Genomic DNA, 18,785 nt, shown 5'->3' with positions numbered 1-18,785 from the left:
AGCCTCCGGGGCTCAGGGACTGCCGGCTCCCTGCCTCGGTCCCCGGGTGGGTTTCCCCCCCGCCTGTGTTGCCAGCACCGGCAGCCCGCCCAGGCGGTACATCCTTAAAGGCTGATGCTAGCGGTAAAACATCCCGGTTTCTAGAGTGAGGGTTATCATTTCTATCCCCCCAGCTTCGTGTCTTTTCCCGCTGAGCTGCTTTACCCTGTCTTGCAGGACCCGCTCACTGGCATGAACACTTCCCCATCGCCAACGGAGAGCGCCAGTCCCCTATTGCCATTAGCAGCAAGTCTGCCAAGTTTGACTCCTCTCTGAAGCCTCTCAGCTTCAGTTACGATGCCAGCACGGCTAGAAACATAGTCAACAACGGGCACTCCTTCAACGTGGAGTTTGATGATTCTTCTGACAAGTCAGGTGAGACCTCATCTCCGTCTGCTGGGGTGCAGATGGGAGAAACTGCTACTAACACTGCTGCGAAAATGTCTACTGAGGCCATAGAGGGGTTTTAAAAGACAAAAAAATACCCAAGTTTTGGCTTCAGTAAGGTCAGGATTCAGCCCTTAGGATTCAGCAGCAACCTTTTAGACCAGAAGGATACTGAGCTTCTGTTAGGAAAAAAATAGCCTGTCTGGGCAGTTTTGAGCTGCCCTGCTCTAACCTCCAGAGAAGTGAATTGCTTTATGCTTGTTTAAATCAGAAGGATTTGGATGAAGAGCTCAGCTGTAGAGAGAAGGGGGGGGGGGAACCCAGATGATTATTTGGCAAGAACGATTTTAGGCAGAGCTCATCATAAGCTACCAACCAAATGGTTAAAAGAAGAGGCAAAATACGTCATAGGAAGAAATTGGCCTTAAAATAACAAAGGATTACAGTTAACAACTTGAAGTAGAAATAGTTTGGAAATAGTTTTGTTGGTTATCAAAATATTATTTCATATTTGTGAAGCTAGTATGCTCCCAGGTTAGCACAGAAACAAGAGGAATGATTTGAAAACACCTCTCTGTTCTTCTGTAATTTAAACAAGCATTATCCCTGACATTTCTTGACGCTGGGCTTTCTAGATAAAGATAATAGATCTGACACATTCCTACAAAGTTTGCTAGCAGGCAGTTGTTCCACAGCGTCTTGCTGTTCATCGTACTGTATGGTGAAATTAAGCACTGAATCCTGCAAAGCTTTTAGTAATCCTTACCGAAAGGAATGGCCGCGTTGATGGACAGACAGAATCCAAGCAGCAGTTACAACAAGGGTTTTGTAGGTTGCCTTTAATTGTAGTTTTTCAGCTGGCTGAATTCGCAGAAATCATCACCCTGCTACAATGAATGCGCCTCTTTTTAATTTAGACAGCAAAAACAATCCCGTTGTAAGTCGCCGCCTTCTCTAGACACTGCCTGATTTAACTTGCTTGAGCAAGTGCCCTATTTTTCCTAGGCATTTCGTTGGCCATGCCATTTAGGGAATAGTGCTGAAAACAAATGATCCATGCCTACTAAAAAATGTGGGGGTTTTGCAGGTAATGTAATATAACAGCATAACAGACATTCAGCACTGCACTAAGAATTTCATTTTGTGTTTCAATTACAGTCTTTATACTGAACAGTATTAAGTGGTCAGCTATAAGTGTTCACGATCGTATAAATGCACATAGGTCCATGTATAATTTACACAGAGCATCCAGATTAATATTTGTATGGCTTAAAAAAAAAAAAAAAAGGAAAAAGGTATTCTGACTTCTTAGTGTTTGTTTTTCTGAAGCACTGAGGAGCTGAAGGAGCTGAATGCATGTTCATTTTAAGTGTCATGGGGAATAAGGTAAATGATTCAGAGTACAAAAAAAAGGATTATGTTTTCACCAGATACATGTGAGTCTGCTCTCAGTGAGCCCTAAGGGAACAGGTTCAGGTCCTCACAGTATAACAAAACTATTGTGTTCACTTTATGCGTGCGTAAGTTTAGAAAGCCTATGAAAACTAGGCTGTATTTGGTAACTTGGGAGGCACAAATGGCAGGAACGTACAGTAATCTAAAGAAATGTCTGTAGGCAGGATGCTTTTTATGAGAAAGGTCAGTGCAGAGCCAGAACATCTGTGACAGGGATCCTCTGACAGATATGCAGTGACATCGCTTTCAGAGTGGGAGGATAGGAGATGCAAGTAGAAATATTCTCAGTAGCAATATTAGTGAATCAGAAACTGAATATTCTTTACGAAAAAAAAGCATTAAACAGATCTCTACGAGGCCAAGTAAGGGTGGATCCTTCAGTATCACATCTGCTATTCAAAATTACAGTGCCTAGAATCTACCTGGCAGCGCACTTAATGGCTTCATTTGTATGCAGTTAACTAGGTAACCTACTTTCCTTCCACAAAATAGAGCTGTCTGACTTGACTGCGCTTGATTCACTCCTATGTCTGAATTTGAGACTGACTGTAACGTGTACCAAATTCTCGGTTGGACATCGTGCAACAGTCACAAGGAGAAACTATGTGAAATTATGTCATGTGCTGGTGTGTTTTGCAGAAGGCAACGGAAGAAAATCATGCAAATACTTCCCACAGGCTATAGTGTGTGCTCCTATGAGCTGTCCCATAGGCAGGAATGAATTATCTGTGGTAGTAGGTGCAAAATGAAGTAATAAGATCATTGTGTGCTGCAATTACTCATGTCTTGAAGATTATTCACAAACAGAGAAGTAGATCCATTCATTAAGAATCTTCAGGCTCATAGCTAATGACACTGAAGTAAATTGAACAGCAGTTCTAGGTATTAATGTCTGTTTGACTCCTGCTCTTCTGAGTATGCAAATAGAGTTCTTGCAATAAAAAATACAGGTAATAACAGTGTAGAAAAAATAGGTAAGAAAGCTAAAATACATGTTTAGATAAAACTTTGAAAATAGTTGTTACTTATTTCTTTGATTCAGAAAATATGTGCTGTGAATACTGTTGATCACAGTAGCAAGTAGATATCAGAATAATCAAAATTTTGATGTAAAATATTCCCCCCCGCCCCCAAATAAAAGGCTTTTTCTCCCAAAAGTGTATGTGTTACATTATGAGTGTCCATACAAGAATATGTAGTATAAAGCTTCTGCCTGCCAGTGAAAAACTAAAAATCTAAAAGAAAAAATAGGATTTATGAAAATGATATCCCATTTATATTCTTTAGCATAGTAAGGGTGTAAAATAAAGGTTTAACTTTTTAAACAAAAATAATCTATGTGCAGTTTATGTTACTAGTGTACCTTCACAGAAGAAAATGCTTTATTCTCTGCTCTTAGAAGATGTCTTTACTAATAGGTGGAGCTTTGGAGAGGTAACTCTTGATTCGGGTTGTAATTGGCCTATGTCCTATATGATTTTCTCTTACAATGATGTTTTAACAGCAAAATTATGTAAAAATCTTTGTGATAGCTTTAGAATCTGACTTTGGTTTACTTGCTCGTTAATTTTATTAGAGATGCTTAGATGTTACTAAGTGCACTTAGAAAAAACCTCTTCCTAAGCAATTACCCCCAAATCTTCTACTTCAGTTCTTGTAGTACAGCCATTTAATTTCTTGGGCTACATGACAGCAGTTATGTTCCAGAATATGCTTCTAAAGGCTCAGTCAGTTCCTGAAGTGAATCCCCTTTATATCTCACAGTTGCTAGTTGGTAGAAATGGTGTATGGAAAGAAAGTTCACAAGTCAGCACTGCCATGTTTATGAACGCTTTTTTGTTTGCTGAAATTCCATGATTTTCTCTTGGATAAAAAGATGCCTTCCGTCTTGTTTCCTTGAAGTCTTTCAGAATGTTTTCTTGGGCTTGTATGTAGAAAGCAAAAAGTAGACTTCCAGTTGTTACTCAGCTTTTCTTCTCCTTCAGTTCTTGCAGTTGCTTTCTTGGTTCTCATGTCTGCTGTCTTTTAATAATGATGGAAGTTGATGAATTTGTAGGCATTAATCTTTAAAATGTCTATAAATAAAAGCAAAAATTCATTACGATAGAAGTGTCATTAGGAATAAAACCACAAATTCAGGTTCATCCATGCTTGTATCCCAGGACCTGACCTTCCATGTACGAGTGAAGCAAATAGTGTTGATAGGGTGCAATATTATAATCTAACGGTTATCTTAGGAACTTTATAGCTAAGGAGTGTCTCGTTAAGGGTACTTATTTTATCACATTAAAGACTTCATATTACAGTCTGCTGTAAGGACAAGTGCATCGCTTTACTCGCTAAAGATAGTGAAAACAGCGACTTCTCAGAGCTGTAAACCCACAGGAAGTGACTTTGCTCCAGAAGGCCTCAAGACCCCAACAGAAGGTTTTGTAACATCCTTGTAATGTGTTCTCTAAGTAAGTTTCTTGGAAAACCTAAGAAATTTCACCTAAACCCTGAAATTCAAATGGGAAATGCTTACAGCAGTGGGCACTGTATCAGTATTTTCTGAGCATGTGTATGATGAGTTTATAAAAGGAAGAAGTCAATCGGCAATTAATTTGTCCCATAATGAGAATGTTAAAATGTGGTATTTTAACAGTAGAACCTGACAGAAGTGAATTGCAACTACGGTGTAAGGCTCTAGAGACATTACTGAATGTACTGGTAATTTCTGCTGGTGGATGAGTCTCTAATTATTTCCTTTTCCTTTATTGCTGCTGAGCTAGAGATAATACTGAAATCCAAGACAAAATCCCAAGTAAATCTGACACTCTTGCAGATATTCAATCGCAGTAGAACTTTAAAATTAGGAGGAGACCTAGGTAAATGAAAATACTGTATTGATCTTGGAACTAGCGCCCCTCGGGAGGCTTCCAGTAGCTGTAATCAAATGCATTGCCCCATTCTTCTTATAATTGTAAATATTAATGAGGAGGCTTCAACTGTCTTGAATTAGGACTTGCTGTAAACAAACCAATTTATTTTGTTGTATTCGTTACTCAGCACCGCGTGGCTGGCAGTGAGTTACTCTGAGAGTTGTGCCGCTGTTGCTCTTTTCTTACGCCTCTGCCTCAGCAGGTAAACTGTGGAAGAAACACGCAGGTCTGCTTGTCCTTAAGGCACAACTTTTAATCCGAGTCACTGCCACGAGGCTATTTTTAGGCTTCCCAGATCTGAAGATGTAACATTAGCTATGCCAGAATAATATTGCATGTTATCGGTATACAGCCTTGGGTGGAATACAGTGTATATACAGTATAGCCTGAGCAGCGTGCTGACCCTTCCGAATAGTAAATTGGGGAACTCATTTCTTGCAGCTTGTAGTATTCAGACACCTGCCCGGGTGTCACGAGTACTTCTGTGCACTGCTTGACTAGAAAGTCAGAGGTCCCAGAGGGTGTGGGGTCATTAAGCCAATTCCCTAGTGAACTGGGCTCACCAGAAGCTGCAAAGCCTGCATAAGCAGGTGACTTGGGAGTAGTTCTAGTGCTTCCAGGAACTGGAAAGGAAGGTGAGAGGGCTTGAGATCAGTCCTGCATGTTTCAGGCCTTCATTTCTTTACAGAGCCCCAAAGTGCCCTTCTTCACGTACATCAACTTTTTATTTTTTTCTAACACATGACTTCTGAATAGAAATTAGACATGGATTATGTGTTTAAGAATCATGGCAACTTCCTTCTCTTCTTCCAAATTCCTCCTCTAGAGGTGCTTTTAGTGCAAGACCAGGAGAAACTAGTCAGCTGTTATCAGCTAGGGCAATTCGGAAAAGTTTATTTTTAAGATGCAATGAAGCTGTGTGCCAGATACCACCATGACTACTCTTCCCAGCCAATACATTTCTTCATTTTACTTATAGGCATGAGGGACTGCTGCGTACTTAGAGGCAATGCTCATGCCTTAAGTTTGTTCATCCTTTCTTAGATGTCAATACAGTATGAGCAGCATGTCCAGTACACAATTTTCAGTACTGTGAGCAGTCACTGAGGTTAGTATTATGGCTGTTATCATAAGAAAATAAACCAATTGCTACTTTTAAGAGAATTTTAATGCTTCCCACTCACTTCTTACAAAGCCATTGTCAGCTCATATGGTGTGAAACGTGAGGATTGAAGGCTGACCGGGGACTCAGTACAGCACCTCACGACTGTCAAGAGAATCTCCATTTAAGAGACTGCATGAGAAATAAACTCCACTCGTTCCAGGGAGTGGGAGGAAAGTTAAGAACTTAAATGACTTCGTATCCTTAAGCAGGTCAGAGTCTCTCTGGCTGCTACCCAGTCATAGTTCAGCTGAGGTGAATCGGGATCACTGACCTGTTGCCGATACACACGTCTGCAGACCTGCTGCATTTTGGCAGATGTTTCATTCTGGTCTATCTCTGTGGAACACCCTTGTTGCCTTATCAGGTTAACTCTCTAGCAAGGTCAGAGTAGGGTTGTTGGTTTTTTTTTTACATAGTTTTTTCTCTTGGTGAAACCCATTATAGATGTTTTCTGCAAGTATGATCCTTCCAGTCAGATGCTTGCGTGCGGTCTTGCTCTCTTCCTTGTCATGATACAGCATCCTAGGAGGAATGTCTGAAAGACGTAATGTAAAGAAGGAAAATCTCTCAAAATGTGATGCTCTGTGCTCCACATTTCACAGAAGTGACAGCTCACCCTAACTGAACTCTTCAGTCTGTCAGACAGGGAAGCCCATCCTTGCATAAGAACACAAGGCTAATCCCTGAGCATCCTCTAAGAGCCTTTTTTGTGCCATTAATAGTGCATGGAGCTCAAGATATTTTTTTTTTCTCAATTAATGCTTCATCTACTTTGTCTCCTCAAGGCCTGTTTTCTATCATACACATGCCTATGTATACACAAAAGCTTACAAAACATTAACATTAATGTATATACTATGCATATATTTACATACAACCTCATAGACATGCACACCTACACATAGGTCTGTAGGTTGATACATGGCTTTCTTATGCCAAAGCAATATTTGTGCAAGAGGGCTGTCCTCAAAGGTAGATGCTTGAAATGTCCTGCTGCTAGGTTTTTGGTGGAATCTCAATTAGAACTAAATTTCCTAAGTTTGGAGCTCTGGCTTGTCCGTTGTGCTGTAGTGGACCCATTATTTCAGCTACTGGAAGGAGCTTTGCTGTCAGTGATGAACATTTGAAGAACTTTTTCTCATTCTGCATTTTCTCAGAGTAACAAACTTCAGAGTAGTATTTTTCTTACCACACTAATTTGTATGACAGGAAGGAATTCATTCTAACTCATGAAACAAGCTTGTGCTTCAGCCATTTTGATTATTTCTTTGGCAGGTTTATTGCCTTGATGAGATTTATTAGTCTCCTGTTCTGTATAGAGAGAACATCTCATAGGAGGCAACCAAATAACATTAATTCCCCAGTATTCCTGCAAAAATTCGCAGATGTGGTTGCTGCCACTTCCTGAAAAAAGGTACAAAGTGGTCCACAGTACTTTTTACAAAGCTGTTCTGTTCTACATGGGAAGGGTAGGTAGCCGGTGACTTGCCTTTACACAGAACAGTGAAATAGTGTGGTCTCAGTAAACAGCTGTCCCAGATGCAGCAAAACACTCTTTGATTTCGGTGTGTTTCCAAATACCCTAAGAAAGCGTAACGGAGACAAATAGAGTTCACCTTCTTTATCCAAGAAATCCTACAGACATAAATGGAACAGTTCGTGTGGATATTTGACTTTCCAAATCAGTGCTGCTAGTGCTTATGTTCACCTAATTTAGAAAATGTTAATAATTTAATAACAGTGCAATATAATTACTGTATGTTACTAGTATAACTTTTCCAGTAAAGGGTAGAAGGTTGAAAACAATTATCATTTCTTAATCTAAGCAAAGTAGCTCTGAATTTGTCTCACTGTAACATTTCAAATAACTGTCAAATAGGAAAAAAAAAGTTGCATTTCCAAGCTGTCGTCTCTTGGGCTGTTACACATCTATGGAAACCAGGTTACTGACGTAGATTGTGTTGAGTAGGATGAACCTGTAAGAAAGCAATGTGTTTTCCAGGTTGGCTGGAGCTGCCTTCACCTTGCATCTGAAACTGGGCTATATAACAGAGGGGAGGACAGCTACATATGTGTTTCCAGGATGGTGTACGCTAATATTAATTTCAAAAGGAAGGGAGCTAATGAGGAGATCCTCAAATACGGATCAGAATTTCCCCATCCCTCAAAAAGATGGGATGGAAAGAAAAAGATGGGATGGAAAGAAAATAGATGGTTTCTGTTGCCACTGTGGCTGGAATTGATGTTCATATCACCCAGGACAGGAGGGAAGTTCCTGGTGTGAATGTTCCTCTGTTTCTTGATGAACATTTGCTTTGCAAAAGCTGGTAGCATTTACTCATGGTTTAAAAAGCTTGTGCTGGAAAAAAAATGAAGCTCTAACATTTCTACTTTGCCTTTTAAGTTTAATTTTAGATTTTACTTCTTTGAAAAGGCTGAGAAGCATTAAAAAAAGAATTGCTTAAAGTAGGCTAGAACAAGAAGGGCTGTTCTGTAATTAAGCCTGCTGAATTTGTATTCATTTACACTAATCTAATTATTACTTTTTTTGAATGCTCTGCTGTGAGTCAAAATAAGCTAGTGCTGGATTTGAGAACCGCAGAATGAGAAAAGTAAGCAAAAACTGCAAAGAGATTTTTCTGCATCTTTTGAGTTTTACGAGACTATAGCAAACTGTGTAGAGAAATAACACTGCAAATGGATTTAAGAAGATTGCATGGTTCTGCTTTTCAGCATGCTTTCCATTGATTAATGATGGCAGATTAACCTGTGCTGCGCTAGTGCTTTCTGAGGTTGAGGAATGGTGGAATCTCAGTCCATTCGTACCTGCAACGAGCAGCAAGTCCATTAGCCAAAGGAACTGGAACTCAAACATTGCAACTCATGGCATAACTTTTAAATGAAACATGGTATTGTGTGGACTAAATGATTTTTGCATCTGTAAAGACATAGCAACCAACTACTTCATTTTTCAAAAGGAACTAATGCACATTCACAGTCACCGTTCTGAAAAAAAAGCATTCTGATTTGTAGTCCTGTGCTTGAAGCAGTTATGCTTCTTGGCAACTAGCACATGCAGAAACGTAAAAGTAGAATAAGATATGTTCCTATTTAATTACTTGAAGTAGCCATTCTTCTTTGAATTGCATACCTTGGCAATAGGTAGGGCAAGTCTTGGTCTGTTGGCCGTTCAGTCTTGGCAACGGTATCGGAAGTTAAAGACTGCAATGGAACATATTTCTATTTGAAAAAAGTGAATATACGTGTTGGGAGACTTCTAAATATATTTACCAAAGAAGGACCCCCAGGCAAATGCTAAATTTGTACACTGAACCCAAATTTTGCATGTGTAAGGCACACCAGTGGAAATGAATGTGTTTTGTAATATTTAATCTTCATGTATTCCACCTTTTTAGTTAAATCCTTCTCATCCCATTGCAAAGTATGCACAGCTGTCGTTGTCCATGCTTGCATATAATCAGAATTATTCAAACCTGAACAGACAGCGGCCTTTTCCTATCTGCATTTGATGTATATTTTCACACATGCATGTGTTGTGATAGTGTCTAGACTAACTGCAGACTGAGAGGAAAGCATCTTTACTCCACAGAACCATTTTGTTTGTGGCACATACACAGAGCACACTCACAGGTAGTATCTGACTTGACACTCTTCTGTCACTGTACTGCATATACATATTTATGTATATATAGAGATAAATTGATCTCTAAGATATATAACACTTCAAATTACATTTTAAAGTATTTGTTATTTTTAAATATTAACATCTGAAAGATTTAATTGTGAATGTGAGATGCTTAGCAAAAAAACCCAAACAAACCAACCCAGTGTGAAACCTTGCTCTAATAACTTAGATAAATAGCTCTATTTAATAGAACTATTTGTTACTGTTCTGTGCTTATGCTGCACTGGAGGAGACATTGTCTGTGCCTTGAGCATTTTGCAGTAACAGGGCTTGATCCTGCATATCATAATGGTGTTGGTCACGGTTTTAAGTACAAGGTTAAAACTAACAAGCAGAGTAAGGGAGCTCAGGGGAACTCTCTCCTGTATTACTGAAAATGTGGCTGGGCGCTCCACTTGCAGCAGTCCCATAGCAGGAGTAATGTCAGATAGCGGAGAGCATAAGTAAACTATGTTTCCAATCCATATTTAAAAAAATCTGCCTCTGCAGCATTGCCGTTCTCGCCACCATTTTTTTTTTTTTAAACTCCTTCTTGAAGAGTAAAGGATGGATGGACAAGAGGTTTTAATTCACATCTCTGCAATGCCTTGCGGTGTGCCTAGTGCTTTACCAGGCTGCAGCCCATGGCTAACAGGTGTTTAGGTTTAATTTGGAACCAAAAGCATTTTACTCAATCCAATCCACCATGGGATTTGCAGGATTAAGGCCTAAATGGATAAAGTGTCTAAAATGAAGGGACAGAGTACATTAATAAGTGAAAGATGATTTGGTCTTCAAGTGTACTTCCATAGAATAACTCTATATGGGCCTCTTACAAAGGCTGTTCTTGGCCTCTTTTTATTTATTTGGTGACAGAAAAGTTACATCCTTAGCTCTCCCCTCGTCACCTGTAATATTAGCATGCCTGTTAAATTGCTGATGAATCACTCACTGTAAAGGCACTTATGGTTTTATATGTTTATTATTGATTTTGGCATATTGCAGCAATGTACCATTGAGGACGATCTGGAGTAGCATGGCAGCATGCAGAGCAATGAACTGTAATCCACTTGGAAGACTTGAGATGGGTGTTCCAGTTTGAAGTGCACAGGTTATGGGAGATGCTAATGGAGGCTCTTTGCTTTGCAGTGCTGCAAGGAGGAGCTCTGGATGGAGTCTACAGGCTGGCCCAGTTTCACATTCACTGGGGATCTTGTGAGGGCCAAGGGTCTGAGCACACTGTGGATGGCGTGAAGTATGATGCAGAGGTAGGATGTGCTTTATTTACCTTCATCAGTCTTTTGTGTGTAATGAGGTGGTTTTTTTTTTAATATTCCACCATGGTAGCAGCTTCTCTACAAATCTTCATAGAGCAAGAGATTTTGGGGGTTGCCATAGAAGATATTGGTACAGTGCCACCCCAGGACCTATTCCTTGCAATAGGAGAGATTACAATTGGAGGACTATTGCAATTTTTTTTTTTCAGCTACTTCATATCTGCAATAGGAGAGATTACAATTGGAGGACTATTGTAATTTTTTTTCAGCTACTTCATATGAAAGAGACTACAGAAGCAGAAGAACACATGTTAATTATCCCCAGTTTTCCCCTGCATTCTTGGTGACTCTTAAAAGCTATGAAGAGATAGAATCACAGCACCTCTGTACACACACATCCCCTTTTCCTGGTTTCACATTTCAACATCAGAGACATTTAAATAAACAACAGACTAATTTTGGGGCAGACCGTTTCATCTTTTGGTAGCCAAGAAGCAAGGGGAGCTGTGAAGAGGGCAGGTAGCAAAGTAAGGCACTTCGTGTAATATCCTTGAGACTCCAGATGTCTCCACTTAAGACTCTGTATTAGTCTCACTACAGAAATGGAGTGACTTTGGTGTCTTGCATCCTGCCTTTCCTTGTCCCCTGTTTAGAAATCTACCTCTGGATGCTGTGACAAACTTTTTTTTAACCCTTTCATAAACGCTTATCAACTGAACAAAACTATGATTTGCATTGATGGATAAAAGAAATGGCCCCACAAATTCATTGGCTCTGCTTTTTCATGAGATAAAATAGCTTTTGTCTTATCCAAGAAACTTGCCTTACATCTGTTCACAGTACCTTAGTTATTTGCTCAACTTAACTTGCAGATAAGGGGAAACCTCCAGATGAACTTAAATTAGAAATAACTCGCATATAAAAAATAAAGCAACATCGTGGCTAACATGGCCTGGAGATTCTTTTCATATTCTTTTCAAAGGCTTTCCAGGAAAGGACGGGACTGTTTTTTAAAAAGTCTCTAGATTACAGGTCAGATATGTAGTTAATGCCTCTTTTCTCTGATACTGGATAATCATGTCTTTTAGTGTTGATAAGAACTCCAGGATATATAGCATTAAAATACTATATCAAAATCCTGCAGACTGCATGCAGGAAAAAACTTATGCTGAATATCACAGGAGTTTCATCAGACTAAAAGCAGAATGATACAGCCACAGTTTGCATTTAAAATTCATCTGGGAATAAGAGTGAGAAGCAAAATAAAATAAAATGCATGACAGAAATCTTTTTGCATAAATGAAACTTGAAAGTAGATGAATGATTCAACAAATTCTTAACTGTACACAAAAGTTTTTAAACCTCAGCAGTAAAACACCATCTGCTCTTAATGTTTAATAAATTACTTCCCTGCATCGTCATTTGTAAAATACTGTGGATGGAATATAGTCTTCATAGTGCTTCTTGTTTTCTTGTTCCTAGCTCCATATTGTTCACTGGAACGTAAAATATGGTAAATTTACTGAAGCTGTGAAGCATCCTGATGGTTTGGCTGTGGTAGGCATCTTCATGAAGGTTAGTTAAACCTTTTCTTTTGTATTATTTAGATGAGTCCAGTATGTTTGTTGTTGCAGGGGGACTGAAGAGCCTAAAATATAGAATAAGGCAGCATTATGTTATACTGCATAAACCTATAGCAAACTAGATGGAAAGCTAAGAATTTGGAGCACCCTACATATTAAAAACTGTACCCCAGCCACGGAGTATGACTGCCATCCATCACTGTGCCAGTCCTATAGCAGCACACTTGCCTTCATCATGACAGTGACGCTGCCATAAGTCTTATCAGTGAAAGGTGATGCACATGACTTACAAAGTTATGTGCGTATGAATCTGCAGTAGGACCAGCCTAAATAACACCTATTTTCCTCTTCCTGTCACTGTTAAACGTCCGGAGCATTTTGTCTTAGCTGAATTGTCTTCACAGCTACTTGGAGAAGGTGACTGTGCCCCAGCAGTGTACAGTCTCTCCTGGCCTCACTGTGTTTTATATAGGGGGGTGACTTGTATGAAAAAAGAACAGCTCAAGTCCAGAAATAAATCTGCACACTGTAAATGAGAGTAACTTTATTCTGCCCAGTGTCCTTGGCTGACCTATTTGTGCTGACTGTCAGTTGGTATGATTTTACAGGGACAGTTCCAGTCACTTTTGCTGTAGAACTCCTGTTATGTAATGAAACGGTGCTGGGAAAACGTACTATACAATGATTCCTTGAGAACTGTAACAGAAAACTAAAGGTATCATGACAGTGCATGGTTCTTTTCATATGGTTTGTATTACAGGTAGGGAATGCCAGGCCTGAAATACAGAAAGTTGTGGATGCTCTGAACTCCGTTCAAACCAAGGTAATATTTGCTGTCTGTGTTGACTGACACCAACCACAACTGGGCTGTCTTTTCTTCAGAAAGCGTGGGGTTTTTTTACTTCTTCCCAGTCTGCTACATGTACAAAACGAAACCTTCCTGCCATCAGCACTGATGCTGCTGTAATCTTAAATGCAAAAGAGATTCAAATGAAGTTGTGGTAGACGAATAGCGATCATTTTGCATCTCTGTGACTACATTTCTCTGTCTTTTAACTGCATTTAAACTTATAGGGTCAGATTCATCTTCCTAATCTAAACTACTGTTCCAGGTGCCCTTTCTACTCAGTGGTGACAGATGCAAAAGGCATTTCCCCTCATCTCTGCATCTGTGGGATAAATTTCTTTCCTCCAGGAGGGCATGCTTCTCTTGGCTATTTATAGAGGGAGTCCAGATAAGAAGTTTGATCATGTAACTTTTAGGAAAAAAAGCCTTTTTGTATTTTAAATATTGTGTGAAGCATGTGTGTGATCTTAATGGGCTGAGTTATGAGAAACTAAAAGTACTTACTGAGTAATAGCGTACTTTCATAGTGGTAAAGGCGACTAGTAGGTAAGAATGAAGCATAGTAGGTAAAGAATGAAGCTATGCTGTCGTCTTTGTCGTCAGACTCCTTTCAAGGTAAATGGATGTTGCCATTTACTGCAATGGACTCTCCAACAGGTCTCCCAGGTTCTCTATTTCCAGTGCCATCAGTGTACTTGGCATCTGAAATCTCACTGTTCCTTCAAGGACGGTCAAATCATATCTCTAGGAGCAAGCAAAGAACATAAATTCAATGTTTGAAGTGAGAAACAACCTCTTGAAAGTCTTATAAGAAATATGTTGCTGAAAGTCTTTAATCCCAAATGTTCTATAGGAGGTACTCAACACTGCATGCCAAACTCCATTTCTGCCTTTCTCCAGACATGGAGCTCCCCATTGGAAACTTTACTACTACAAGCACAGCGTGTGTACGTGGTCCCTCCCCAACGTTAGCCCACTTACTTTCTTTATTGTAGGGGAAGCAAGCTTCCTTCACGGACTTTGACCCCACTGGACTGCTTCCTGCATGTAGAGACTATTGGACATACCCTGGCTCGCTGACCACTCCCCCACTGCTGGAATGTGTCATCTGGCATGTTCTGAAGGAGCCCATCACTGTCAGCCCTGAGCAGGTAGGTCTCCAATGGATGATGCCAGTAGATGTGTGCTGGAGTCATATTTATTGCTTTGGTTCAGCCCTCTTGGTGATCTCTGAAATGGTAGTTTCTGTTACTGCAGAACCCTGCAGCGTAATAGCTTAGCATCACATGTCAAAAATATGTATCTGAAGTAGATATCCCCTTCTGGTGGGACTCTGCTTCTATGTGTGGAAATGGAGGTTGCTGTGAAATGGAAGGCTGTCCTCCACTTGGGCACAGTCCAGGGAAAATTTAGAGGGTTTTAAAAATTTCATCAGGCTTTCCAGATACATGATTAGAGCTGCCATGTGGTAAAAATCTGGGAGATTTGTAGCATGCCTGAAAGGACCATTTGCACATGTGGAGTTAGTCTAGCATGTATTGTGAGCATCAGCAGGTTTGCTGCATGTACACAAATCGCCTGTCTGGGTATACTTGCCTTGAAAATACTGGCTTCACCAAGCATCTGAAGAGCATGTAGCCTGCATCTGCAGTCTCACACCGTAGATCTGTAGTTGGTTTGTTGATCTTCAGCACTTCCAGGACACAGAGCTCATTTTACAAGTTCTATTCAGCACAGAACAGACTGGGAAATCCCACGCAGAATTGTGACGATCCTAACAAAACTGCATTGTTTGGAAGAGAAAACTTGCAGATTCCAGAAGTCTGCTGCCTGAAAAAAATCCTTTCTTTTGAGCAGCTTGAGGAGGATGGAGTCTTCCTAGTAGGAAGGAGCTCGTGCCAATTAAGTGACTCCTGGCCTTAGCTTTCTGCACCATCCATTAATGAAATTACATGAAGGCAAGATTCCATCCTCGGGTTTGCATCTGTGTGCTTGGGAGATATAAATAGAATCTAGAGCCTATAAATATAAACTAGCCCTGAAGGGCTTTAGTTTACCCTTCAAACTCTTAAATCCCTTTTATCAATGGCAGACATGCTAATAATATACACGTAATTCTAGGGGGTTTATTCAGCTGATGTAAAAAAAGTGCAACTGAGCTGTTGTGGGACTTAATAAAAGATAGAATAAATGACAAGGAAGAACTACTGGAAATAATTATAGCAATTATTACCATTAATAAACTGCAAGGGAGCATTAAAGTTGACACTGTTTACTTGTTCTAAACTACTGGTATTGCTATTGATAATCCAAGGTTTGCAAATACGGCTTTATTATAGAGCAGGAGCATGGTCACCAAAACAGAGTTGTTTTTCCTGCTGCACCTACTTTAACCACCTACAAGTGGTAAAAGAAACCACTTGTTTCTCCCACACACCCCTCTCTGTATTACCATCGACATTTCAAAGACGGATTTGAGCTCAAAACAGTGTGTGTGGCAGCTTGCCTCTTCATTCTAAAGCTGATCAAAATGAGAAACCATAAAGCAGAGTACTAACACTGGGTCTGAGTTTAATTGGTTTTCCAAAGACAGATAAAACCTGGATATTAGAGCAGGGTGCAGCAAGCCTGTTATCATTTCCTGCCGTGACACAGCAGTTCCTGATAGAGGTTGAGCTCCGAACTTTGTTCTGGTCGGTCATGAAGGTGAAGTCCTCACCTGGACTGGGACTTTACTTTAGGAACAAGCATTAAAACCTTACAGTATGCTCCTATTGATGTGGAGCAGTTTTCCCTCTCGCAGTATTTGAAAATCAAGATGATCTGGAATGAATTTGGCTGCTTTAATTTGACCCAAGGATAAGGTTGGAGTTTTTTGTTTGGTGGTTTGGTTGTTGGGTTTTTTTTTTTTAATTTCAGCTGGATTAAAAAAAATCCAACTTTCAAAAGAGCCAAAACAGTAGAACTTGCAAAGGATTCTGCAAGGGTTTCAATTCAGATGTCGATCAAGGAGAAGCAGCAGTCCACAGAATTCAGAAGATGTGTGCCTAGGTCTTTGTTTTCTGTGCTTTCTTAGTTCTTCTGGCTAGGGTATGTTGTGGACAGGAGAGCCTGTGCCAGGGTCAGGAAATGGTGTGGATGAAATGCAGAGACACATGGGTGGTGATGCCATCTCTAGACCATAAGTGCTGGTGAAACTTTGAGTTGGACCTCTGGCCCAGGCCTAAGGTGTAAATAGTCCTACTGAAACAAGAGTATGTATGCATTTGAGGATGTTTGTGCCTTTTTCTGCAGATTTGCAAACTCCGTGGCCTTTGCTTCAGTGCTGAGAATGAGCCCGTGTGCCATATGGTGGACAACTGGCGCCCATGCCAGCCTTTGAAGAGCAGAGAAGTCCGAGCTTCCTTCCAGTAACCTCAGCACTGAGTGTGTTAGAAATTGCTGTTTGTGAGGAGCCCCTTTTGCTAAGCACAAATCAAACCTTTGCCGTGTGTGCCCTGGCAACATCTTGCCTCCCAGATCCATTCTTTCTTTTGCTCTGCATCTAAAATGCCAGCTAATGAAATGTGAAAGGCTCTTGGCCAAATAGGAAGGGGTTCTTGATGGTGTGGGGTTGGGTTAGGCATGGCGGGGGGTGGCTGTGTGCATTTTGGTGACTATTACTGCGACTGGCGCTTTCGTAGAACAGTATGTTGGGAGAAGATAAGGTGATAGTGAAATAAGCCATTTTAAGAAACCTCATCCACAGGTGTGATAGGACATATAACTAGCGATAACTTGAAGCTTTGAAAAGCACAGGAATACAGAATATAGGTATGATTCAGGAAAAAAAGTATTTTGAGAAAGTAAAGCAAAATGAATATTGAGAATTAGACTTCTTAGGTTTTAAGAAACTGACATGTAAATATTTTTGAGACAGTTCTACATTTTTACCCATGCTATCAACAACCTTGACTATGTCTTAATGGTAGTGTTGGATTTTTTTAATTAAAAATGTTCTAAATTAAGTATTATCTTTAAAAGTTGTTATTACCATAGAAATAATACAAAATATCTTTTCATTGAAATAATATATGCTCTAATTTAAAGAGGAATATAATATTGTATTTTAGATAACTTCTCTAATAAATCTATACTTCTATTTTTGCTTCCATGCTGTTCTTTTAATTCAGGAAAGGGGTCAGTAATCTGTTTGCATCGTTGCATATTAAACTTAATTACTTAACATACAGTATGTTGGGAATTGGCTTCAGTGACACTGAAGATGAATGCAAGCCTATATGGATATGTTAGAAATTTTCTTTAAGTAGCTCTCTGCTATCAGAAGGAAGTGTTAGTTTTGAGCAATCACTACAAATTATCATCAAAGTTGACTGCATAATAAAAGATCCCCTCACAAGAATTTTGAACAAAATTGTACCGAAGAATGGGCTTCTCCAAGCCAGTTACTTAAACATTGCCCAAAAGCAAGATGCCTCGTGTTTATGCAGAGCATCTATTCAATCTGTTTCTCCATTTAGGCCAAATCTTTCAAGACTGTCCATGCAGCATTAGGTTTTTAGCCTCACAGTATTGTATCATATGAATGATTTCAACAGAAGATTTTTTTCCAACAGAAATACTACTGAGCAGACAATAGCTTCCAATAACTTCTATTGCTACATACTTACTAGCTGATTTCTTCTGTTTCCATGAACACATAGGCAATAGATGCCTAAATATAAAACAGTTCTAAAAACACAGGAGCCAAGCAATACTGTAAGGGGCTACCCTCCTTCTCAGGCTCCTGCCTGGTGTGAGAAAAGCCATCTTCAAATTTCTCATCTTGGATTCTGGTCCAAGTTTTTAAGGTAATTTATTATGAGCTTCCTACCACATCAGGGATCACTTTGTAATTTATAATGTTCTGAAACTCCTGGGATCTTGAAACGTGTGAGATGGGAAAGAAGCCTTCTCAGAGTTCATACCAACATCTTTAGAAAACTATCAAATGGGGGGGGGGGGGGGGGGGGAGGCACCACCAAAAAAAAAACCAAACCCCAAAACCAGAACAGAAAAACAAAGTGCTCCTTTGCCATAGGGTATTTGTTCAAAGTTAGCTTTTCTGTGTGGAGCTATGAAGGTACTTGTCTCTTCCTAAAACAACTATGCTAATTCAGGTTCTAAATGTTGAGTGGTTTGAATACTTTTCTGACTCTGAAGTGTAACCCGCAGGCCTGAGTGCTACATCTGTCCCCCCTAACTAACTAGAGGGAGATTACATCTCTAAAATTAGAATGATAGATCTTTTAAGCCACATTGTGGCTTAGAGCTGCTGAAGCTAAGAAGAAACACCTTACAGAATTACAGGATGGCTGAGGTCAAAAGGGGCTTCTGGAGTTCATCTGGCCCAGCCCTTCTGCTTAAGCAGGGCCACCTAGAGCAGG

General features: G+C 39.9%; 1 protein-coding gene across 1 annotated transcript in view; it reads left to right on the top strand.

The window, feature by feature from the left end:
- The window catches only part of LOC104123327 (carbonic anhydrase 2), a 72,041-nt gene extending 54,675 nt beyond the window's left edge, over window positions 1-17,366 (top strand). The window contains exons 3-8 of the mRNA XM_035891165.1: window positions 196-414; window positions 10,802-10,920; window positions 12,412-12,504; window positions 13,273-13,335; window positions 14,355-14,510; window positions 16,654-17,366. Coding sequence (XP_035747058.1) covers window positions 196-414; window positions 10,802-10,920; window positions 12,412-12,504; window positions 13,273-13,335; window positions 14,355-14,510; window positions 16,654-16,773 — 770 coding nt within the window. The 3' untranslated portion in view covers window positions 16,774-17,366. The remainder of the gene's footprint in view (window positions 1-195; window positions 415-10,801; window positions 10,921-12,411; window positions 12,505-13,272; window positions 13,336-14,354; window positions 14,511-16,653) is intronic.
- Window positions 17,367-18,785: the final 1,419 nt, after the last annotated feature.

This window comes from Egretta garzetta, unplaced genomic scaffold (genome assembly GCF_000687185.1).
Source record: "Egretta garzetta isolate BGI_Z169 unplaced genomic scaffold, ASM68718v1 scaffold453, whole genome shotgun sequence".
NCBI classification, from domain to species: domain Eukaryota; kingdom Metazoa; phylum Chordata; class Aves; order Pelecaniformes; family Ardeidae; genus Egretta; species Egretta garzetta.
Note: the sequence above shows the minus strand (reverse complement) of the source record. Positions and strands in the feature narration are given on the sequence as shown.